The sequence below is a fragment of the Melanotaenia boesemani genome, chromosome 4 (assembly GCF_017639745.1).
Source record: "Melanotaenia boesemani isolate fMelBoe1 chromosome 4, fMelBoe1.pri, whole genome shotgun sequence".
Classification (NCBI taxonomy): domain Eukaryota; kingdom Metazoa; phylum Chordata; class Actinopteri; order Atheriniformes; family Melanotaeniidae; genus Melanotaenia; species Melanotaenia boesemani.
Window position 1 is genome coordinate 13,794,875 of NC_055685.1, and position 26,022 is coordinate 13,820,896.

Consider the following 26,022-nt stretch of genomic DNA (forward strand, 5'->3'; position numbering starts at 1 on the left):
AATGTCCCTTACATAAGCACAGTAATTCCCTCTAGTGTAGAAATGACAGCAATTATGAGGTGGCTCTACTGTAAAGTGTGTGGAGTGATTGACTGTGGTTTGGGCTTCATGAATGCACAAGATGTCCCATCACCTGTGCAGAAACACAATGACCGTTCAGTTCAAATGGGAAACCTTTCACGGTTAAGTGGAAACAAGCAATGACCTGTTGATAGTGGTCGCTTGGTCGTGCTGTCATCGTCCTGTAATTACATAAAGGCAACTGGTTTGCTAATGGAATGCTATAGTATAGTTAGAAGAGCAACATGGAGTGTAAAGAATGCACCATGTTTTTAAGTGAGTGTGTATTTAAAGCTCAAGCATTGACTAAAGCATATGTTGTTGACCATCTGTGATTGTAGAATTACGTTTAGAGCCAACAGAAAATATGTTTAGGGTTCATTAAACTGGCTTGCTTTAGGTTTACTTACTGTTTGACAAATTTGCTTTATTATAAACTATTACTATGGTATTGCTTTGATAGTTTCTGCATGTTCTAGATGATTTAAGGTATCTCATGGGGTTCTGTACCTTCATAAAGCTGGGCGTACTGTGGGAACCCTGCAGCTCGGAGCCAGGTACAGGCCTCTTTGGCTTCGATCTCTACATGGGACAAAGTAAAGAACAGGACAAAAGCATGTCAGGTTGCAAAAGAATCAACAAAACAGAAAATATGTTTTTTTTTTTTAATGAATGATTTACAAAAAAACACATCTTTGTGAGAGAAGCAAAAAATGGAACAATAGTTATTATGAATAAAACATTGCTTGGTAAAGTTATCCTGTCACAGCAACAGAGTTGGATGATTCTGGAACTGTGCACTACAGTGTGTTAGGAGCTTATCACATGTGAAATCTTTGACCTCATTAGCTATCTCACCCTTGGTCACTCTCCTCTCACATGCCTTTAAAGTTGGAGCTCAGAGCATCTTTCAAGCAAACTGCGTTAACACCCTCACATGCCAAGTGTGTGCCACTTAGGCCCCTCAGAAATGCAAGGCGGTGGTTTCCATTGCTCACACAGACACCTCCTTAAGCCTGAATGTGTTGAAAATCTTGAGCTTTTGTTTCCTCGTGATGACAAGACTGAAAATTCAAGGAATATCTGAAGGTGCTGTTGCCTACAGAAAAGGATGCTTTGTATGTCTGATGAGACATTCTTTGCACCCTCTGTGTTTGGCACTTTCACAAACACGACCAAACAAACTGTTTCATAGCTTCTTTTAAACACAAAGTGTGATATTCAGGCCTATGATGTTAAGTACTGTGACTGGATGTGGAGGTTCACAGTGTGTCAGGGAAGCCATAGAGATGTCTCCCAACTATGTGTGAAAGTCTTTTAGATGACATATGCCAAATGGCAGCCAACACCCCAACCCGCTCCACACGACCAGTAAGAGGATACAGAAACATGTCTGATGGCCTTAAAGAGCTGACTTTACAATGTCCTCACTGCACTGATGTGACAGCAAGTACAAATGTAGCACAACCCTGAGAAAAACAAACCAGCAGGACAAAAGCAGGAAAAGACACTGGTAAACTATAGATGAAAGTGACAACAAAAGAAAGTCAGACAATCATCCTTGAATTTAGACCCAATAACACATTTTACTCTTTTAACTGAGCTGCTATTTAGTGTTTTTTTTTTAAAACCCTGAATGATAATAAGTTTGCAGTTCTGCCTCATTTCTGAGCGAAAGTGCATTGTTATATCATTCTCTGAAACATTAAAAAACAACACAAAAAGGAGACTTAGTATTTGAGAAAAATACAAAGATAAGCAAGTAGAAAATAATGGGAAACAGGTGCCACGTTAATGGGTCAGGATTAAGTTTCTTTTCCATTGAGCAAACCAAAGTTGGCCATAAAACACTGTCAAGTCAGACAGGGAGGACGGCTGCTGTGAGGGGTCTGGTTTACATTATGTGCCAGCATTTTCATACCAACAACAAGCCTAGACGGCAGACAAACCCTCTAACAACAAGGTGTGACACGACCAGAACAGGGTCTCCTCCTTTGCCACTGCAGGGGCAGGCAGGTAACATGAAGCTAGCATGCTGAAAATGTCAGATAATGCATCAACAGTAATTACTTTATTTGACAAATGAGCACGATCTTTCCCAGCAGACATGCATGTTTTAGAAAAAGTCTCCTTGAGTGTGTGTGTGTTTGGCCTTGTAGTACTGGAGGGTTGTGAACCCAGAGGAACTCAAAAACCAAAGAGTAATTATACCAACATTCTTGAAAACAAGCACACATCTAGGGATAGATTCTTGAGCTAGCTGGCGTATCTGTGTGTAGGTGTATGTGTGCACAAGCAAGTCGCTGTGTTTGCAAAGACCAACCTCATGTTTAAAGACAAATCACTCAAAAGACAGTGAGTCCATTGAAATGCAAATTAGACATGCAAACACACTGATAGCTTTCCGCCCCCAAAAACCCAGAATAACAGCGATGTGATCCAATAATCTCTTATAGTGGGAAGCTATCTAGAGACACACCCCACTGGGCTAGAATGTGTGTCAAATCTCCTTTACAGTAACATAATGTGACCTTAATGTGCCAAGGAAATGAAATAATGACAACAGCATTCACTCTGCAGACACATAAAACTGAATAAAATGTGTCACTGCATCACACCGAGTCTCCAATCACAGTGGAGCAGGAATATTTGTGCTCTTTGTTTGGCTACAGGAAGTGGACAGGGGCATGGGGCATCTGGCACAAACAACCTGACAATAGAGGCACAAAAATATTCATACACATCTGAGGAAAAAATAGTTTAACGAAGTGAATTAAAAAAAATATCCTTTGCAGTGATCATTACAATGTGACCCTACAACACTGCTTCCAATCATTCAGAATTTGTTGTGCTTGTATTTTATCTGTTTATTTCTTATTCTTTTCCTTAGAGTCCAATGCAACTCCCTAACCCTCACCAGCGAACTACCTCGCTTCCTCTTCCTGCTTCCCTCACAGGAAGAGAGCTGAGCAGCGCTGCAGTGACCACTGACCACTTGGCTGGAGGGCCCTGCCTTCATTTGTTCCTTGTCAGATAATAGGCATAGAGGCAGCCAAGACAAACACAGGCTCCGGTGATTGTGTGTACTAAGCAAACGCCCCCTTGGTTAAAGAGAGATACAAAGCCACACTGGACAAATGTCTTACGGCACGCACTTACAGCTTAAATATGATGATAACAAAGGCCAACCACCAAGCTAACCACAAGAAGAAAAGAGCCCTCCCACTTTTATGATGGTGGTATAGGTACTAAGTTGGTGTTATTGAAAACAAGAACTGGGTGAGTCAGGCCTGCGCCAACGTTTCAAAGCTGACAACAGCGTTAAAAATGCCATCTGCTCTTGTAAATTACCACATTTTTCCTTATTTACATAGCACACTCAGTGTATCTTCTTCTTTATGGTTTAAATTTGTAATTATTTAATATGAAAAAAGAGAAATGAACAACCTGAAACCTCCCTTTAAGACTGGACACAGACCCACGTGTATGTGGCTAAATTTAAGCTGGTCTCACCAGGACATGAATTACATCCCTATGGTAACTAGTGTTACTTTTCCTGGTATAACTAGCCACATTGTAAGATAAATGTACAAAATTATGGGATAACAGTACAGTGAGACACACTGATTCTCAATGTTAAAGAAAGCTGGGAGTGATTTTCAAGCCGATGCTATTATATGTCAGAGATCACGAGTGGCTTTACTTCTAGACTTTGTCAAAAGTTCTTGCGCTGAGCTTCCATGCAAGGTCACATTTCCACAGTTGCCAGCTGAAGCAACTCCTAAAATGATCCATTATAGTCATTATTTGCTTTCCTTTTACCTTCTTTCGCCTCATCACCAACACTGTCTCCGCTTATTTCAACCCTGCTTACCACTTCTTTTCTCTCCCTTCCGGAGGCAGGAAATTCTCACAATTGCCGGCCATAGCTTCCCTCCATCACAGGAGGCAGTGAGGGTTTGGCTAGACTTGGGTCTGAATGCTCAGCTCCAGTGGGAGTTTTGTCAGTGGCTAGCAAACAAAGGATGCTGCTCCCCACCTCAAAGGCTCTGCTACAGCAAACTGGAGGTCAAGAGTCTGAATACAGTTATCTGTAACGCTGGGTCTTTGAAGTTGGCAGATTGAGAAGAATGCTTCACTGATGCCTGTTGTGGACTGAGGTAGCTTATCTGGAGTTACTCGATCACTGTTGGGCTTCGAAGGGCCGACTGTAAAACAATCCAAAAGGTGGTCATAAGGTTCTTATCTACCCCAGGACTGAGTGGGTCATTCTGAAGGAGCTGCAAAGTGGGTCTAGACAGGTGGGGGTGATTAACCAGGCCAGACTCAGTGGCTCAGCAGTGACCTACAATAAGCAAAGCCAGATACCGGAAAGATGCTGGTCTTTGTTCTTCAGCAGATGTGTTAATGAACTTTCAAACAGACATGGATATAAAGTATTTAAGGAATGACCAAGCTTTAAATCTCAAACTGCGCTGGTCTGAAAACACACAGAACAACTGGAGAGAGAGTTGATTTTAGCATGACCAGTACTGGAATGTAAAGATGGCTGATAACAGATATTTCTTTCTTGATGGGTATCATGTTTTGTGATTCCACTGCCGGGACAGCTGGTGTTCGCTGAGATGGTCTGGCTGTTAGCTAAGTGATATGGTGCCAGCAGAATCACCATCTGGCTGGCCTCAAGCAAACAACCCCATTGACACAGACACACACACACACACAAAAAAATTAACTTACTAACATGGTCCATTCCAGTTATCAACCACCAGCTGGTGTAGGCATGCAGGAATGAATCCACCAGCACATGCAAACACACAGCTGGTCCAGATGGATCATCGCTTGGCTAACCCCACAGGCCCCTGTGCCCCCCTGATGACAGATTTATGCTCACATGGAGAGGACCCTATCCCTGGATCAGGTGACGAGCCATATTCAAAACCTCTTAGAAGCTTTCTACAGCCAGATGACAGGCAATACCTGCCAGGCGGCCCCCAGTCCATCCTCAACACAGACCAACCTGCAGTAAATTAACAAAGACCAACCCCATTCCTTCAACACAAGAAAAATAAAAGTAAAACTAAATATGTGGCTCTCTTCACAGGACATGCAGAAACCAGCTGGATGTAAATCTCAGAGATAACACAGCTCACTTCCTGTTTTACACAGAGAGCAGATGAGGCCTGTTTCCTTCATTAGTTCTCATCACAGAAAAATCTCCACAAAACTTAATTATCTCATCATATCTGGGGGAAAGAAGAGTAGAGACGGTGAGGGTGAAGATACTGCTGATGACCTGTTATCTCCAGGTTGGTATTAACTGTATGTTATGATCTGTCTCCCTTCATCATGACGGCTGGTTGACTTTGAGGACCTTCTTTAATGGTTTTATGTCTTAACTGAAGCTCAGTGTGCTCATATTGGTTCCAGACCTTAGGTAACTGATAAGGAGCCATGCGCTGGAACAGACAAAACCAATGACACAGATAGGAAAAAAATAAAAAAATAAAAATAAAAAGCCCACAAATCAATGCAAGCCTGAAGAAGAAAAATTGAAAACAGGATTTTATGTAGTCATAACATAACCACGGCAGTCAGGCAAAAGCAAATAATCATTAGAGGCACTGAGGTGTGACTGGTACCAGCATATACATTCTGATAATCTTAAAATACACTAAATACGACTTAGGCTAAACATTCCAGTTCATGGCTGATTTTTCCCAACAGGGATCAAAGTTTCACTCCGTCTAAACCTGAACAGTAGATCTGGAAACTTCCTTTGGCTCAAGTGTGTAGAAAAAGGGGTAACCACAGACAGTTTTTTTCTCTTCAGACGTGGAAAATCATCCCTAACAGTGTGCGTAAGTTGGGAAAGGTTAACCAGTAAACAAAACCTGGGCATATTCAGTGAATTGTAAACGGGAGTGGGGACGTGGAAGTATGCGACGAGCGGGGGGATTCTTATCTGACAGCCTGCAGCGTTGCGCCTTCAAGACGACTTAAAAGAATCTTATTTATGACGATAAAATTCAAGCAAAAGTTCACAATTTTAACTATTAAAAGTAGCTTTAAATTTGGGTCTTAAAACTATATTAATCTTTTTTATTAATGAGCTCTGCGTTTCCCTCTGGAGACCGACTGAATGTATGGATAATTTATAGCAGACCTCCAAAACGCTTCTCGTATTTCATGACAGAATGAAACAAACTTACGTGTTAAAATCATATTCAAATGTCACGGTCGCGAGCAGCTTCACCATAAAACCCAACTCCCGGCTGCGCCTCGGCAGGCTTTGACTAACCGATTACAACTCCGCCGACTCCAATGTTAGGACGAAGTCCTCATGATAAAATCCAGTGTAGAGAAAAGTTATACAGAGGTTCGCCAGAGTCCCCGGATCGCTGCGCAGGTCGTTACATCCATGGTTTCTAGTTTGGTATGCAGGCGATAGGCAGAATTCCGCAAACTTCTGCTCCCACCAACCCTATGATGCAGTCCCCCAGCAGGAATGTGAATGGAGAGTTGTGTGATTCAAGCTTTAGGAATGAGCGACTCTGCCTTGGCTCCACCCCCACCCATTCGACTGTTCCCCACCTGATAACGAGTGGAGACACACACACGCACACACAGACAAAAGACTCCGGACACTACTGGTGAAGTTTATGAAGCCTAATGATTAGATCATGTTTGTCAAAGTGTCCTAAGCATGGGCCAGAAACTGATGCAAGCTCTGAGCTCCACGTGGGACCTTCTGTCAATGCTATGCTTACCGTTTTTCACAGATTTAATTTACAGCGTTTACGTAAAAATGTTTCCTGCTAGGTGATTAACTGGACTCCCCGGGAATCCTGAGTGGTTCCTACAGCTGCGGGCTTTCCACAGATCTACCACTCCCCTAAACGGCGTTTGACTGGTGGGTTGGTGCTCAGTTTGCATATCATTAGAAACTAGTGGAGACAACTGTGAGACGCCCTTTTGTGACGCCAGATTAGTCTAAAAAGCGCAAGTGGTACTGTGAAAAGACAGCTGTTGCAGGTATGGTAATGCCTTTGCCCCTGTCCGTCCTTGTCCATGGCGTGCCTGGCGCACGTAACACTTGTGTTTGCTCAGACTGGCAATTATTAAGTCCTGAATGATGGCGCAGTCTCAGCTTTTTAATTTTTTATTCAGATCAAATAAGTAAAATAAAATGGGGGAAATCTCATTCCCCACTTTTGGCCACACTATCCTCTCTAACCATGTCCTTCTTTTCACAATTTCCCAGCTTCTCTTCAACGAAGTCAGCCATCTTTTTGTTATTGTCATGGTAACACGCAGAGCTGAGATGGAGCAAGAAAAGGAAAGTCTGAGGAGTTGCCATGTGGCAGGGAAATACTTGCAATTCAAGTCTTGGATGAAGAGCGGGGTGGTGTGATGCAGAAAATCCTGGCAAGTTACGCAGTTTGAATTTGGCTGCTGTACCTGCCCCAGTTGACGGTGATTCAACCAAAAGAACAGATCCTGCCCACTTTTTAAGTGAGCATTTATTCCGAGAGGCTGAGAATCATCTGGAGCTTGCACCAGATGTTTTCAGCCACGCGCAATAAAACGTTGAGACCACAGCATCAGAAATATTATTAGCTTTAAAGAGAGGCTGTTTATTTATTTATTTAAACGTGCCTTTATGGGGTTGGTGTTTAATGTTGTTTTGAAGAGCTCTATTGAAGCATAACATTTTTATGACTTGTTCCAAAAAAAAAAAAAAAAATGCATCTAACTTACATTTTGAGCAAATAACATGTTTAAGAACTCCACTAGGAAAAACAGCACATTATAGCCATTTCCAGAGATGACATAAGTAAAGTGACTGGATTAATTGATCAAATAAAGTAATAACATTCAGTCATTCTGGCATTGAACATTTCTCTATTAATGTGCACCCTTCATTAAAACATTGTTAGTAAAGTGATGGAAAAAGCCACAGTATGTGCCACGGCACATAAAGTAAGGCAAATGTAACCCAAGTGGGACATCTGGATATTACAATGTAGGCTTTTAATTGCCAGCTTTGGTGTTGACGGCTCTTTTTATGCATTTTATCTCTGGGTGTTTGTTTGTGTTCAGTACCATTTGTTTGTCTTCAGGATTACTTCAGTGTACCTGCTTGTTTTCCATTAAACTTGATGGAAATGTAGAACATAAGCAAACAACAGCCCATTAAACCTGGAGTATGGAAATTTTATTTCCTCCTCTTGGTGGTCAAAGTAGTTACATAAAGTTTGTTGACATGTGATGGTGCATCAGTTGTGTGGGGTAAGCCATCTATATGGTAGGGGTTACTGTTCTCTTCATCTTAGGCTTCACTGATGGGTGATGTACAAGACGTCATCACCAGTGTGCAATATATAAATATTTACCTGCTTAATGAAAAGCTTATTCAATATTGTGTTGTTTCCTGTGTCTTCAATCACACACACACACACACACACACAGTGGATTCCATTGAAATGCACAACACAAAATATTACACAGAAAAAAAAATGCATGCTTTGCTTGTTATAATAATATTCATGTCAAGCTAACTTTGTTAGCTTGTTACTTACACTGTTTGCAACTTCCAGACACACACAGTGCCAGGAAGTTGTATTCTTGCTTTGTACTGGTGGTGATTCATGCTGTGCGCTACACGCTGTGCACATAGACTTGACTGCTCTATGTATGTCGTTGTTTGTGAGTGACATGAACAAAGTGCACAAGGTGGTACACCCTTAGCAAGCTTGCTGTTTCTGCTAACGTCAGCTTACATATTAAATTAAACTGCATGGTCTGATATGGTAGAACAGTAAACAATACACTGCCTGGCCACAAAAAAGTTGCTGCCTGGATTTAACTAAACAAATAGGTACAAGCCTCCTATTGGATAGTTACTGCATGGGTGATTATTTTTCAGATGGGAACAAGTTATGTAACCCCAACTGATGCAATGAGTAGCTTCTCATTTCTTAAACAATCTTGTGGAAAGACACGTCCGTGATTGTGGAAAAGATGTCAGTTTCAGAAGGGTCAACTTACTGGCATCAAGCAGAGAAAACATCTAATAAGGTTGCAGAAACTACTAAAATTGGGTTAAGAACTGTTCAATGAGTTATTAAAAACTGAAAGGAAATTGGGGAACCGTCTTCTTTGAGGAAGAAATGTGGTCAGAAAAAAATCCTGATTAATCGCAGTTAACGATCACTTAAATGTTTGGTAAAATTAAATCGAAGAAAAATATCAGTGGAACTCAGGGCTGTTTAATAGCGGGAGTAAGAGCATTTCCACACACACAGAAGGGAACTCAAGGGATCGGGACTGAACAGCTGTGTAGTCAAAAGAAAACAACTAATCACTGAGGCTAACTGGACAAAAAGCCTTCAGTTTGCTAGGGAGCATAAAGATTGGACTCTGGAGCAATGGAAGAAGGTCATGTGGTCTGATGAGTCCAGATTTACCCTGTTCCAGAGGGAGGGGCACATCGGGTAAGAAGAGAGGCAGATAAAGTCATGCAGCCATCATGACTTGTGAGCTTAGAGCTAAACTTTTATTGGATTTTATTTTAGTCTATTTTATTATATCTTATTTATTTTATCATAATTTTATATTTCTGTTTCCTACTTTTTTAATTATACACTTTTCTATTCTTTTTTAATAAAATTCATATTTATGTGGCTTTCTGTTTACCCAAGAGCATTGTTTTTATGAACTCATTTATTAATATTTTGTCCCTGTTGCTTTTTTGGCTTTATTGTCTTAACATTTTTAATTCCAGTGTTTTTCTCCATGGAGATCTTTATGCCGGGGGCTATGCCTGTTCATTCTGCTGGATTGTTGCCTCGGTGATCCCCCTTGTCTGGGTGGCTGTAGGGGTCCTGCAATGTATCCCTATGGCTGTGGTGTGGACTCTGGCCTGCCACGATCTGTGTGGTTTCCAGTGGCAGTGGCCTCTGTAGTCATGAGTGGACTTGCTCCCAGTGTGAACAGATCTCCAAGTTATCATTTCCTTACAGCAGCATCAAGCCAGATGTTTATTTTCTTCTTAATATACAGTTGAAGAGACAGAAACTAGAAGTTAGAGTACAAAATATGATGGAGGGGGGTGTGGGTGGTTGTAGTGGTGATGGTGGGGTGGGTGCATGCATGTTGTGTGTGCACATGAGGGCATCTGAGAGAGAGGTGTGTATTTTTAAAATTGTTAGGTTTAATACTTGGGTGTGTGAAGACTTTTTTTTTAAATTGTTTTTAAGTAAAGCATTTTGTGCTACTTTTTGTATGAAAAGTGCTTTAGAAATGGATTTGATTTGATACTTTACAAGGCTGTGGGAGCAGTGCTACGATCTCGGATTGCTGCAGTTGGTCAGCTGGATTGAGGTCAGCTGATACTTGAATATACTGAATGACCAGGTTATTGCACCAATGGATTTTTTTTTCTTTCCTCATGGCACGGACACATTCCAAGATTACAACGTGAGGATTCAGATTGTGAAAGAGTGTTTTGGGGAGTATGAGACATCATTTTCACACATGGATTGGCCACCACAGAGCCCAGACCTGAACCACATTGAGAATCTTTGGGATGTGCTGGAGTAGGCTTTGTGCAGTGGTCGGACTCTCCCATCATCAATGCAAGATCTTGTAAAAAAATGAATGCAACACTGGATGAAAATAAATCTTGTGAGGTTGTAGAAGCTTAACAAAACAATACCACAATGAATCTGTGCTGTAATCAAAGCTAAAGGTGGTCCAACAAAAAGTGTGTGGCCTTTTTTTTTTTGGTTGGTTTTTCTTTGGACAGGCAGTGGCAACATATCAGCACATGCCCTGCTAAAAAAAGGGTCTGGTGGCCACTTCTTATATAGAAATCTTGACATTGGATATAGCTGTTTCTTAGATGTTATATCTTATATCACATCTCTTCTGTGGAAGCACAAAAGAATGGGAAGTGAAGCTAATGGCAGAAAAACACTGAGGCTGAGACATGCAAACTAAAAAAATCATCATGCATTCCACATTCCTGACTGAGATTTTGTGTTATATGATCAAAGACGTAAACAGTAAGAAAGTGACACAACATTTGATATTAACTTTCCATCATTTGGAGTGTTCTCCATTTGAAGTGTTAGGCATGTTTTGGCCATTACTCAAAAGGCAATGACCATAACGTGGTTGAGTATAAGCATTATCCCTGCACAAACATCACATCTTATGAGCTCATTAATCCCTCGTGATTTCTTTACTAAATCTGTAACCTGCAGGGAGGGAGAAAGATAATTATGGTCTGTTAGGGTGTGTGCAACTGAGATTGAGAGAGAGAGAAAGCACAGGGAGGAAGCAGAGATGAAGAGAGATTACCAAACAAGGCCAAATCCCCGATCCACAAAAACCCGACCACCCAGAGGCTGCACCCAAAACACCAACCAGAAGCCATTCTCCTCTGAGACGGGTCAACAACCCTGCTCAGCAGCGAGGGGGTTCACCCTCTCGAGTCATGTTGTGGTGATAAATACACAATGATGCTAGTGACTGTTGATGAATGTGTGTGGTAAAGTGCAAGAGATCAGACTAGCAGACTGCCGCTGCTGCCAGTAGCTCCAGGGCAAATGAGTGTGTCCTGTCTACAATTTTCATTCATCAAAGCTCATCAAAGCCAGGCTTTTGTTTGGTTTGTGATTCAAATACAAATCAAATACACACAAGTAAAATAAGGGTTTTGGACAGAAGAAAGGAAACAAGGAGATGCATCAGTGTTAAAGCAGATAGACACAAGGGATTAGAGCCAGCATTACATTCAACTATACAAAAGGGAGGAAAAAAACAAAACAAAAAGAAAAACATTTAAGCCATGGATGTTTAAGGGGATTACCTTGTTTCATAGTAAATTTTACTCATGTGTGTCATAAGTCTTAATTATCACCTTTACATTGAGATGTCAAAAAACGTGGGCGTAGGAACAAAACAAACAGCAGAAATTAGATTCAAATGAAAACGCTCTTGTTTGGTCCGTCAACTGCTGAATCGTTGGTGACACTACTCTTGTAGGTTGTAAACTTTACAGCATCACCTCTGACCCTGACGCACAGAGGGAGGGGCTCAGAGTGTAAAAAAGAGTAAATGTGCAGTGAATATGATAAACAATGATTTGAGAAGTGCTTTCCTGAGATAGTGACAGCTAGAAATAAAGATGAAGATGTAAGATTAGAAGAGAGAACAAACACATCAGCAGTAACAGAAAGATGCAGAATAAGAGTTGTTCTCTGGGTGTATCTTGGGGTCTTCTCCCCCCTCTCTTCTAACCTTAAACAGTGGGGCCAAATGAGGGTCACTGAATGGATGTGTCACTCCAACAACCAAACACCCAAGGCCGCGTCAACAAACATTCATGAGATAACTAAATTCTAGGTGTACAAGCTGTAGCCGTCATTTTTAAATGAAAGATGTGGGAATTTCAGAATTTCAGATGGTAAGGCCAGAAATGCATTTCATAACTGACATCATGCTTGAAATCTTTAGAACTTGAATCTACATGCCTCCCAAGATAAGCATGTGTCCTCTGCCTTTAACCAATGGAGGCTGCAATAAAGGGTTTAACTGCAATGATGTGTGAGACATAAACAGATAGGGCGTAGGTGGAGTGGATCATCTTTTCATAACAGGAATCTCCAGAAATAGCTCATCCATAGTCTTGGGGATCAGCCTAATAAGACACCAATTACAGAGCGAGAGAGAGATGGAGAGAGAGCAACCGCCTCCATAGACACAATGGCAAAGAGGAAGTGTAAGGAGACAGAGGCTTGGACCAGCTCTCGCACAAACACGCACACACAAATAAAGGAAATGTGAAGCAGACAGTGGACCAAATGCCTCTCCAATACCCTCTCCAGCCTGTAATAGACTGACCGTGATCACAATAGAGGCAGAAGCCTAACACACACATAAACAATGGATCTGTGTTGTACTACTAAAGGACACAGTTTTTGAGTGTGTTTAAATCACATCACAAGTAGAAAAACTAAAAGCAACAAATAATTAACTGTGGAGGGAGGTACGAAGCACACAGCAGAACATCAGCAAGGAGGATGAACTGCACAGTGATTTTATCTGCCTGTCTACGCCATTCACATAAATGTATACATCATTCCACAGTGGATAAAGAAATTACATTTTCATTGTCTAACAACAACCAGGTGTAGCAAATGGCTGTCATCCTGATGGAGTAATGACCTTCCACTCTGGTTCTGGTTAAACTGGTGTGAACACAGGCTGGTTCACCAGATAGCACTACGATTCTAAAAGTCCAGAACAAAGCAGGACCACTAATTAAATATGTTTAATTTAATTAAATAAAACAAATAATATAGCACAATGCAACCAAACTACTGCACATGTTAAGTTTAAAATAATCTATAGATTGGTCTTTACTGGATTAGTCTTGGTTTCAACAGACAAGCATACTTATGCTACAAATCAGTTCATATATGTGGTTTGAGCCTGACTAATATTTCACAATTAATTTCATACACATATCCATGTCCCAATCCTTTATTTTACACACTGACATATTCTTTAGTAGAGAGCAAGTATTTCAAGATACATGAAGAGCAAATTCACTTTATACCATCTGTGTAGGTAATATGCATTATAACACACACAGTGTAGTATAGTTTGTTAAATGTGTAGTTTGATCCACTGATCAGCAGATCCAGAGCTCTGATAAAAAAAAACACAAAAAGAACTCTAGATCATTGCTCATATTTTTCTCATTAGTCATGGTTGGGGAAAGCAGATGAGAGATGGCTTGCTTTAGGGCAAGCGACAGATAGAGGAAGGACGAGGAGAAACATTTCAAATAAACCTTAGAAAACAAGGCAGAGGACTATTACAAAAAATGATATAAATCTGGAGAACAGATGAAGACGGCGTCATCAGCTTGGAAGTCTGTGTTGTAGAGAAAAGGTTTAAATAACAGCAATCATCTATTGTCATTCTCTTTGAAAGCGCTAGTCTGTGTGTGTTTTCTTCCACGCACTGGCTGATGATCGCCATTCATCTTACAAAGACTCAAAACTATGTATTATGGTAAAGTTTTCTTGTTGCTGGCTTAAACTGAATGAAACAATCTGATTTAATTTGCTTCTACAGGCTCTATAACTGGGGAAAAAAGCTTTTAATTGCAGATAGTTACTGTCTAAGAGACCACATTTTCTGAGAATTACAAGAGGTGGCGGTCTGCTTGGAAAACCAACATGAATACTTGGCGAGTGGTTAATGATGCCAACCATATGGCTGTGAATGAATACACATTCGAAGCTGTGACGTGATGCCTGGAAACTTCCAGAATTCCAATTCCTTCATTTAGTAGACAAATAAACAATCCAAATAAGAAGGAATCCTTTATGACTTTTAATGTTCACCAAGTACTGGAAAAAAAAAAAAAAAAAAAACAAAATAAAAAAAACAAACAAACAAAAAAAAACAAAACAAAAAAAAATTGCTTTACAAAAATGACTTTAGTTTATTTGGGCACTTAACTTTAAAGACTCTAAACCTTTGTTTTCCTAAGTAGTATTTCCTGTTTTGGTTCGGAGATTTAAAGTTCAGAGTGCAGTCATTTAAAAAGGACAGTTCATGAGAAGGCGTCCTGAAAGTGACCATGAAAATGGAAATGTGAACAGATGAGGCAAGATTTCAGAATGGCTACTGAATGGTCCTTCAGGTGGTGTTGTCAGTGATGTCTGTCCTCCTTTAATGGCAACCATCTGTGTATGTCTAGAGGCTGTTGTGTGGATCTGTCCTCATTAAAGCTGTTTTTTTGGAGCAAAAAAATCCATAATAACCCTTTAGCATGCTGTAATTGAAGTGGTTTGAGGGGAAACCAGACTTGTTTCTGGGCTTTAGATCATTTAGCCTGTGATGGGTGCTTGCTGATCACAAATCCTTTCAGGAAGAAAATGCACTCCTATTGACTGCATGCTTGCATGTCTCATGTGGTGAAAAACGTCTGTTTTAATGGTGGAAAGTTGATTTTCCAGCACTGCCAATAACTGTGTATGCTTAAATATAACCAGAAAAAGAGGATGTACTAGAAAGTCAAGAGAAAGATTACAAACACATTAAAATGCTATCTATTCACAGCTTGCTATTCTTCTCCTGAGCCCGTAAGCAGCTAAATTCAGCTTCCAGAAATATCTAAATAAGGTAGGCAGTATAGGTCGATATACCTTGCAAGCTGGCTATGACGGTTGCTGCTAATATGTTAACCTTTCACTAGCTGTGGCTAAAGACTTTTGGTGATTAATCCAAGTTCATGCTTATGTAGAATAGGCTTATATACATCTGGTGGTTATGACAGAGAGGACAGGTTATAAAAGTGGGTTAACTTAAAAAAAAAAGCCTTCCATCCAATCCAGCTTTAAAGCAAATAAAGCTGTAAGATGCTCATTTTTCTGCACCTCATAAATGTAGTGACAAGGTTCCATTAGAATGCAAGGCCTCTGATCCCATCTGACATTGTGATAAATTGTTTGGGATGGAGGGGGAGTTGGCATTCACTTGCTGAATGCTATTGGCATGCGTGTAAAATGTACGCCAATTAACTTTCAGCACAGATGATTCATGGGGCATTGGGTACACAGTGTGATTAGATAGAAATTAACCCTGTGGGGACACGTAAGTGTAGCTGTAGGTGGGTGTGGATGGATGCTTGCTATGCAAGGAAGATGAAGAAATATGACATCAGGGTTAAAAAAAAGATTCACAGGAGTGTGTCTACAAGCTTAAATTTTATGTTTGTGCAAGAATGACTAGCATGTTATTATCTTTTTAATGTATCACTGTTTTCTGCACGTGCATGACTATGTTGAGGTGTCTAAAAGCAAAGCTTTTAGAGAAATCTTTTACCCTTTTCTATTTTCTTTCCTGTTTTTGATTTTTGTCAAAAAACTAAATTCCTGAGTACCACATATCCATTCTCTTTCTCTCTGTGTGCCTAATCTGTCAGTGAGTAACGCAGGAAGTCTTCTCTGCTCTGACCTGTGACCTTCCCCGAACCCTGGCCTCCAGTGGGCCATGTGACAAACCAGGCAGACGTGAAGGCTGTCACGAAAAACACAAACCAGGTTCAGCTGGGAGATCATCACTGGTCCACAGACTTTCTTAGCCAAAGTGAACCAAGCAGGTTTTAATTTCAGAACGATTTTCTGCCAGCTGCTAACATCTTAATGCTCCTGTGTCATTTTTTAGAGGATAGTAAGTAGGGGTTGTGCAGCAGATCAAAAACAGGTGGGATGAAGGACTTACCCTCACAGAAATAATAATACCAGACATCATTTTCCTATTAGGAAACATTACTTTATGATACATAACATCCTGAAATTCAGATGCTACGCCATGATGACAGATGTAGTTGCTAAAATGATAAGAATACCTTCTCAGTCTGATACTTGCCACTTTCGTTTCTGTTATCTTTAACTTCTGGTATCTGGATTATTGTAAATTTTAGAGTATGACAATGATTGCAGAGCCAAACAGACCACTATTAACAGTTGCAACTTTTTACTGTGGTGTTTATTTGACAAAAATACTGGAGATGTGAATAAAAAAGTTATGTAACTCAAAGATGTGTAACAGAGACAGACCTCGTAATGGTATATATGTATGTAAGGGTCCAGGGAATGTATATTCACAAATATTTACTTGTCTTCTCTTCTTTCAAGTAAAACATTAGACATTCAAGGGCTGTTCTTCTCTCTCAGTTTTGCTTTGCGTGCCCTTCAGCTCCAGGCTGCCAAATCACAACAGGAAGGCAGAGATCAGCCAGTGGATATTAGCTCATTTCTCATGTGACAACCTTGACCTACTAAACTATAGACAGACATGATATTCACAAAACAAATCTCTCACACCAGCAGGAATCATGGAAGCACAGGCAGAATCTGCATCTATGCAAACCTACATATGGATGGTTTATTTGTACTTTATTTAGCATGTTTTTCAGGTAGCCCTCTGTGAGCCAGTAAAGACGTGGTTGGTGTAGTTATGAAGGGCGGTCATTTTGTTGAGAAATCTAAATGTTTATCTGTGTGCATAGCTGACCCAAATCCAGCTCGAAGGAATCTGAGGAATCTGGTGTATTATGGTAAATATAAATAAAGAGAAGGAAGTTAGCATTTGTTTATTGCTGTATAAGGAGAGGGCAACACCTCTGTAGATACGTGGTGGACAGATACTGTTATAAATTAAGCCTGACTTGTGTTTTCTTAAAAATATCATATCATCAAGAATCAGAGTACCTCATCAGCTAAACTTATTTTTTAACATCAAGTTGAAAAATATCCCTCAGAAACACATTTGAGCTAAACTTTTGAGTATTTTATATGATTAGCTCTAATACCCTTATCCCTCATTCAGCCATTCTTTCCCCAACACCCAGCCACAGTTGCACAGTTGGTTTATTTACTTTAGAAACTAATGGATGGCTTAGACTTGTCTGAGGGTGGGGAATTTGGGTGATGATCAGGAACCACAGTCAGACCTGTGACTTTCCCCTCGTTCCTCTGCTCCTCATTGGTCCCTGGAGGATGATAGCTCAGCTCCTGAGTATGGAGGAGGACTAATACTGTCCAGCTGGAGTTTGGCAGCAGTGACAGAGCCTCCATATGTTTAAGAGACTGAGTTCTGGGTCTCATCACTAACCTTCCTCTGCTCTCCCAGCACCCTTATCTCTTCAAGAGTACGGGAGCATGGGTGGATAGAGAACTTGGAGGAATACTCCAAGTCACAATGTCAACAAAGATTTAATGTTTACATCAATAGAGTAGATGCACAATAATACAATGTTATGTAAAGCACTAAAATACAGTCATTTTTAACCACACAAGTGAGAGAGAGGTTACCAAAGACGCCTTACAAGTGTGACGACTTGCTTTTTCTCCAACACATCTTTCTCTGCCTTCTCAAGTGGAGGAAGCAACACATTTGGCTGATTGCATGGCAGTGAGCAGGAAAGCTAATTAGCTTCAAAGCCAGTATTTATCATATTATTACAGTCAAAATCAGTGCTCAGCAGCTCATGTTAATGATGTATATAAATGGAGCCTTAAATATTGAAGCTTACACTTGCATGGTCTGATTGACAATGAAAATGTACATAAGAACAACTTAAATGGAATATTATTTACATCAAATAGAATATGAGAGCGCAGAGTGGGAGAGAAGAAAACACAGTGAAAGCTAACATTGGCAGAATACCAATACTTTTTTTGTCATTACTGATATATTACTTTCTTTTGGTCATATTGCTCAGCTCTTTTCTCAGGAAATTAAAACTGTACACTTGCTCCACCTCAGATCCACTGATGTACTTACAGATATTCTCTGTTCTCTGTGCACTGCACTTAAACTCTGCTGGCATCCTGTTGATAATAATTATCATTGTTATCTAAAAGATGATGGTGGTAATGTCAACAAACTTCCCAGATTTATCTTTACAGCCATACAATACAGGGGATACAGAGAGAAAAGCAGGAGGCTGAGCACACAACCCTGGTGGACTGTGGTATTGAACACCAGAGCTGTGACTGCTAGTTTAAACTGTTTGAACCTTTGATTGAGTCTCATTTTTAAGCCTCCTTAAAATATAAACAGAAAATCCTTGGTGGAAATGAAACAATTATCTGAAGGAAAATGGTTCAGGTTCTTATAACAACTGAAAACAAGAAACAATTTTTACTGTTGATGTCTTCAGGGCAACGAGACAGAGAGAAAAGAAGCACATGAAGGGGGTGAAGGGCTTCTCTCCTGAGGTTTTGAATTAAAAAATGTTATGCACGTGAGGTCTCAAACAGCCAGGATTTTCCAGCTCACGTTTCAGTGTGTGCACATTGTAAGAGCCACTTAAGTGTTTCACATGACAGCTATACTGACCCTGCAGAAAGACAGACAGATAGTAAAAGACCCAGCGTGTTTACCAGTCATTAAGTTTCAAATGGAAGCTATCTGAGAAAAGGACAGAGACAGACTCAAACAACTTGTGTGCAAATACCTTCAGGTCCAGAGTCACCTTTAGCTAAATCCAACAAATCCTTGTTTTCATGGCATTCCAACATCACCTTGTTGACAACTGAACAGACCTGCTGCTTTGCTTTATACCAAATTAATGATGGTAATGATGTTCCAGATTGCAAGATCTGTCAGGGCCTTTAGGAGAAGAAATGCTGGACTTGCATGATGTTCTCTGACCCTGACTTCAATCACACATGCACAAAAAACATTAAGTTGTCAAAGTGTCACTTAGCTAGCAAGCCTATTGCTAAGCGCCCCAGTGCTTCTATTATTACCAGCTGTAAAGAGTTAAATTAGGGGTTGGCTTGGACATGGAGGGTGACAACACTTAGCCAGTGGCCTTGTATTTACCCATTCAAGGTGCCAAGGGGTTAGGATCCCAGAGTCACTACAGGGTGAAAGGTCACCGGAAACACCTCTTCATCAGGGGGCTCGGCAATAAGATAGAAAAAAAGGTAAGGCTGCATTTCAACTAATTTTATTAAGGATATAAGTTTAAAGTAGTTTACAGCCCCATGGACAATAAGGCTTTTTCATACATTCAAAGAGGTAACTGCATCACTCTCAGCAGATTGCAGTTTTTTAAAAGATGGAGAGAAGACTGCACAACAGCTGCACTGTACAATCTTTACTTGTAACAATTAGTTTCACTTATCCACAAAGCATATCTTTACACACTCAATTCTACTGAGCAAAGGTAAAGCACCAACAAAAGCGCCAACCCAATGAAGAGCAGCCCTCAGCTCTGACTGATCCTTGTATTTCTGATACTGCCTCCAAGAGGCAGCAAAAATGTCATAACATATGTAGGCCTACATTTCCAAAGCCCCAAAGAACACAGAGAGGTTAATTCAGAATATTTGGTCTCTCTGCTTCTTTGTTGGATGACACTGAGTTGGGGAGAATAATAAGGCTGTGAAACTATGATGAAAAGGAAGAAATGCATGTAAATATGACACTAACAGTAGCAAAGTAGCAAAGCAAAGACAGAGAGACAGTTATAAGCTCAACTTTCCAGTTTTTGATGATGTGTCATGGTGGTCCAGGTGGTTCAAAATGAGAGTAAACGACCATGTGATATACTATAAGGTTTTCACAACGGGCTTACGTTTTTTTATCTTTTGTTTTTCTTCATCACATAAACAAAAAAACAAAAAAAACCAACCAAACAAACAAACAAAAAAAAAACAAAACAAACAAACAAAAAAAAAATAGAAAGCAACAACACTGTCATCATCATCTATGGTGAAGTTCATAGCTTCAAACCAAATTCCATGAAGACCAAGTCATAATGGTTTTGTTCAACAAGCACATTTCAGGAAAACTATTGACAGTCCCACAACATTTAGTGCTTGTGTTAACTCAAAGAAAGCATCTGGAAGGAGATATAAATTCATAACAGAGCCCTCCAAGATTGAAAGTATGAAGACTGGAAAAAGATTGCACTTGTTCAAGGACTGTGTCTGTTAGCCTTCTCACAGACTAAAACATAGCAGTTATTTTACAGCATACAGAAACTAAAAAGCCAAGAACCGGTCCAACTCAAAACAGAGGTGGTATGTCAGCTTTGCTTCTGTAAATGCCACTCTGGATTCAGGAAACTTAACTGTAATTAATCTCCTTTCCAATGTATTAGCACATCCTCGCTCTCATATCACCCCTACTGACACTCCCATTTCCTTTTGGATACCATCAGTATTTTTATTGGACACCACACACAAATGCAGACTAAAATACTGGCACATTAGTGGAAAACAAGGAAGTCTAGGAATAACCCTTTCTGTATCTTTGACATTAGCATGTCTAAAGGAAGGATTAACAGCTGCATTCACAGACCACTAAGTCACTCACTTCGATGTGCCTGTGGATTCAGAAATATTTTTTCCTGATTGGGTAAATTGTGCATCTGCAGCTGCAAGTTAAAAACAAACTATCAGATGCATTGACTGGAGTAGCACAATTATAGATCATCTTTTTCTCAGCTATTTTTAAGAATAAGCTTTTAAGTCCAAGTTTGGACATATTGTTTTAGATATAATCTAAAGAGGTTGGCCTACTGATTTAAGAAAATGTGTCTCTTTTATTGAATTCAAAGCCTTTTTCAGACAAAAGAAATGGAACATCAGTGGCTTCATCAGTCTGTTTAGTCATGGTATTTAGTGATCCAGATGTTGCTCATACAGTGTGTACCTAAAATATGCCATTCATGCAAGACATGTCAGTAAAACCTACTAGGGTGTCTTTAAACAGTTGGAATTTTCTTACATCTTGTAGTGCCACTAAAACTTACTTTAGCATGCTAAGCATGCAATTGTTGGGTGGAATAAAATATTGATGTATAGACACAGCAGAAAAATTCACTTTCCTGCAAGTTTAAGTTTATTGAACACTCACTGTTATAAAAACCAACTTTGAGTTCTTAAAACACAATCTTTCACTTCAGCTGGAGACGTCTTTATTGTCACTGCTGTGTGAGAAATGAGAAGGCACAGTCTGACTAAAAACTTGAAGTCCAAATGGACTACAATTTCCTCATAATAAATGTTATTTTACCATAAAGAATTCAATGAACTTGCTATATAAAAAAGGAGATGAATGGGAACAGTTGATAAACTGCTATATAGCAAACAGAGCAGAAGCAGGAGCTGCAGCTGAAATGATTGCTTGTTTATTAGATTCAGATACTGCAAAACACATGAAGGTGCAACAGCTAGTTGTTGCAGGTCAAAGTATTAAAAAGCAAGGTTCTAAACCTTCTCTTCCTTATTAATTTATTGACATGATCTGCTGGATCCATGTTTGTAACTAGGCCCAAACTGGTCAGATTGTAGTCTTGATTTGGTACACAAAAGCAGCCACATGCTTGTTCAATCATGACAGATATGTATAGTAGTCATCAGATTAGATGCTCGAATGACAAATCTCTGGTATTCGGTTTTATCTTGTGACTTTTTAGCAAAAGGGATTTATTCAAATAAACCAATAAGGGTCAACGTGTTGATGATGTCTGATCATTTCTGTTTGCATTATTTTTTTCTACCAAAGCTATTATCATCAAGCTCCTCTGTAAGTTTAATAAGAGCATACCATCCTCCAACTGTGAGACACTCAGGGACATCTGCCCATCTTTCTTTCAAGTATTTTGAAATGACAGATATCCAGGCCAATAATAACTTTTGTATTCCTCACTGATTTTGTGACTTACCCCTTTTTAAAATCTATTCAGTGTTTTGAGTTGTTGCCACTAATTCTTTCTGCCTTTCAGACAAATAGCCAAATGTATGTGAGAATTCCTCAATGTCTTTTAAAGGGTCAAAAATACCAACAAAGCCATAGGATTAGCCCAAAATCTCCTGCCGACTGACTCGGTAAATTAAAAATGGTTAACCCACTGAGACCGGTCAGAGCTGCTAAAAGCAGCAGAGACGCAGGAAATGAAGGCCCACTGGAGAGTAAACAAACAACATACCATCAGATCAGGAACCCCAAGAGGCAGTTAAGTTACCAGTGATGAGACTGTTTTAATGGGGCACTAAAACTTGTTTTAAGTACCCATCTGGAATAGATTCCTCCAGAATGTGGCTGTTTCACAGCTAATGATGAGTGACGAGTCACGCTATCCTCCTCCCTTGTCTCACATGTATTTTTAGACTGGGCCTTACTATCATAAACATCCACAAAAAACCTGAGATTCTGAATTAAAGTAAGCTTTGCATAGAGACTATTAGAAAGCTCCTTGTGCATTTGCCATTTAAAAAAATGTAGAACCATCTTTCCTTTTGAAATGATGTGCATATGGATGTTAATGTCAGTTAATGTTACTAAATATGATACTCTTATTTCTATCTCCCTTTTTTCCCTCATAGCACAAGGTAACATCCTACAAATCTGCCAAAACCCTCTTAAATGAACTCACAAACACTCAGTAACTTCTTTTTTCTTTAAATGGCAAAATCATTATTTAGAAAGTCCCAATGTTTGGTCAACATCTACTCAAATTTGCTTTTAGTATTTCTTATTGACAAACCTGAAAACAAACATTAATGAACCAAAGTCTCTGAGGATTTTTGATTCCTTCATTGCTTTTTGTGATTCCTTTCAATTTATCAGAAGTGATCTGAATTCCTGTATTGAAGTTTCATGGAACCAGTTCAAAGTAATTACAAAGCCACAAAAAATTAGTCACACCTTTTAAATCTATCAAATTTATCATTAAGGACATAATTTTGCTTTTATGTACTTACATTCAACAAAACTTCTGTTTGTTTTTGGATCTTTCCAGGGCTTTCTCTGACAGCACATGACTCTTCTGCAACACAGCACCACAGATCAACCCTGCAGCATTGATTAAAGCTGGATGGTCACCCGTTTCCGAATGACTCAGACCAATAAGGACAGCTCTGTCTCTGCCAACAATCGCAATACTGCTCCAAACAGCACTCACATTTCTGTCGATGGAGGAAGAAGGGGTGTAGGAATGGACTGATCTGAGAGACTGGGTTGTGAAATAAGGCTTTCCAAAGTGCCAAGTCAGGACTGCATTCCATAATTTGTGTAAATATTTGTATACACCACTTTGGGAATCCAGAGTTGGGCTAAACGAGAAGTTCTGTGAGTATTAGCACTTAAAACAATCACTGTTCAATCAGCATATAATGTTAGTGGGTTTTTGAAATAGAAAGTAGATGTTCCAGCTAAGTTTTATCCTGCTGTTTGAGTCCAAGAGGGAGACAAGTGTAGGGGGGGTTGTAAGAGTGAAGTATGGGCAGTGAATGGTACAATGAAAAGTCAAGAGTGCTGCTAGGTCCTGCAGAAAAGTACTACTTGAGACATTACTAGAGGAAGACAAATCATAAAAAAAGGCTGATAAGGATTCTTCTCACAAAAAGAATAAAACCTTTGCTTTACGTTGCTTTACATTAAGAGAATAATGAATACAGGGAATCTTGTATAGATTTGTGTGGGATACTAGTACTTCTGTATTAATGATTTGGCATCCTACACTTCTATTTTACAAGCTCAAGTCCTGTCATCAAAGATCTTTTCCTCAGACTCAACGAGACACCAACTGATCAACAAAGCAGTAAGGCGTCTTTTTAAGGGCAGGATCGGAAAAGCTATAGAATAATTTTGTGTCAAGAGGAGAAAGTGAAAAAAAAGGGGGGGGGGGAAGCAAGGTACAACAAGCAAAGTAAACAAGTTTTGGCGTGAGCTTGCCAGAGTCATGGAGTTTAGCAAAACATTCCAGAGTCTTTGAAACAAGTGGCCTTGTGAGGCAGACACAAGAGGGCTTTAAATCACTGAACAAGAACCGCGTTGAAGGACTCTAATTCAATAATAAATATCTCAAGAGTGTTCACCTACATGTCAAGATGAATGGCTACCAGTCACCTACAGAACAGCGGGAAAATTAGTCAGGACAGCTTTTACTAAACCTAATAAACTGAGAGATAATGTGAACTGAGACCACAGTTACAGAAGTTACTCGCTACATCAAATTCTAATGCTAAAATTAAAAGGAATCCTGTGGTATTAACAATGTTGAAATAAAGTGTGATTAATATAGACATCCCATCATTTACACATCTGCAGCAGATGAAGTATTATCCAGCATCACTCATGCTATGGCTGAGCCAACAAACACACATATTATCTCTATAATAAAGTGAAACAATACATGCACGGACACACTTGAATCATTTCAATCAACCACAGGAAAGTAGTTTTTCTCAGAAGTAAAAAATGAGACATTAAAACTACGTATAAAGTGCTAAATAATAGATGTGATATATGCTGATGAAAATAAAGGAGAAAAAATTCATAACCTTTAGGTGACACTGTTTTGTCAAACTGCTATTAATAGTTTAAAAATGGACTGAAACATCACACCACCTCAGACAGGAAGAATTTACAATGGATGAAATCATAACAATCATTAAGAAACCTCAAGGGAACGGTAGTAAATAACCTTGAGGGGAGAAAGATTAATGAGGTAAAATAAAAATCCCAATTGATTTCTTACAGTTTAAAATATTTGTTTATGTTACAAATTTCCAGAAATGTTATGTTTAAATTAAAATATGTGTTACTGTTCTCCAGAAAACAAATCTGAACATCTGATGCAGCCAAAATAAAGCAGTATTAACAAGGTTTTTTTTATACTTTGGTGCCTCTAAAAAGGCTAATTTGACATTTATTTGCAACCTGTCTCTTCTCTGAGCTCTCTCCAGCTAGAATAACAATCCATTGTGCAGTCAAATCTCTGGATCTGCCACTTTTCACTTTCTTTTCCTGTCTTCCATGGTCCAAAACAGCCAGTGAGTTGATACTGAGTTGCTGGCATGTGACACAATGCTGTAAAGCAAAACGCTGCTGTAATGTGATGCTCTAGGAGGGAAAAGCTGTGAAGTGCAGTTTCTCAGCCGCAGGACAATCACAGCTCCAGGAATGTACATAAAGAATATCACTGTGCCATCAAAACAAGTTAGAAGCACAGAGTTTTAAGCTCTGAAAGTTAAATGTTTTTGTTAAAGCTGGTTGAAAACTTAGTCAAAGGTTTACCAGGAAGAATGTAAGAATTGTCTCTTCATCAGTCTGTTTATGAAAAAACAAAAAAACAAACAAAAAAAAACAAACAAAAAAACAAATCAACATAAATATTACCATGCTTTAAGGCACAGATGTTGTATAAATCATAAATCAGGTTATACTTGTTTTTTTCAATAGCTTGGTTGTGCAAAAGTACATTCAAACTGTAATTCAAAATGTTTTATGCAGTAAAACTTATACATCAAATATGAGCACAAAGAACTGCATTAAACTGAGAGCATTTACACATAATCCTAATATAATTCAGCATTTAAAACTTCTGACTGACACTTATAAACA

At 39.4% G+C, this 26,022-nt stretch overlaps 1 protein-coding gene across 2 annotated transcripts in view; it reads right to left on the reverse strand.

Moving 5' to 3' along the window:
- dlc1 (DLC1 Rho GTPase activating protein) overlaps positions 1-26,022 on the reverse strand; it is an 82,675-nt gene that overhangs the window by 13,829 nt on the left and 42,824 nt on the right. Inside the window, exons 1-2 of one of the 2 annotated variants that reach the window (XM_041982390.1) lie at positions 6,273-6,574; positions 571-642 (exon numbers count right to left, since the gene is read on the reverse strand). In XM_041982390.1, the coding sequence (XP_041838324.1) occupies positions 571-642; positions 6,273-6,285 (85 nt within the window). In that variant the 5' untranslated portion in view covers positions 6,286-6,574. Of the gene's footprint in view, positions 1-570; positions 643-6,272; positions 6,575-26,022 lie in introns of those variants that run through there. The other variant, XM_041982388.1, reaches the window with a different exon arrangement.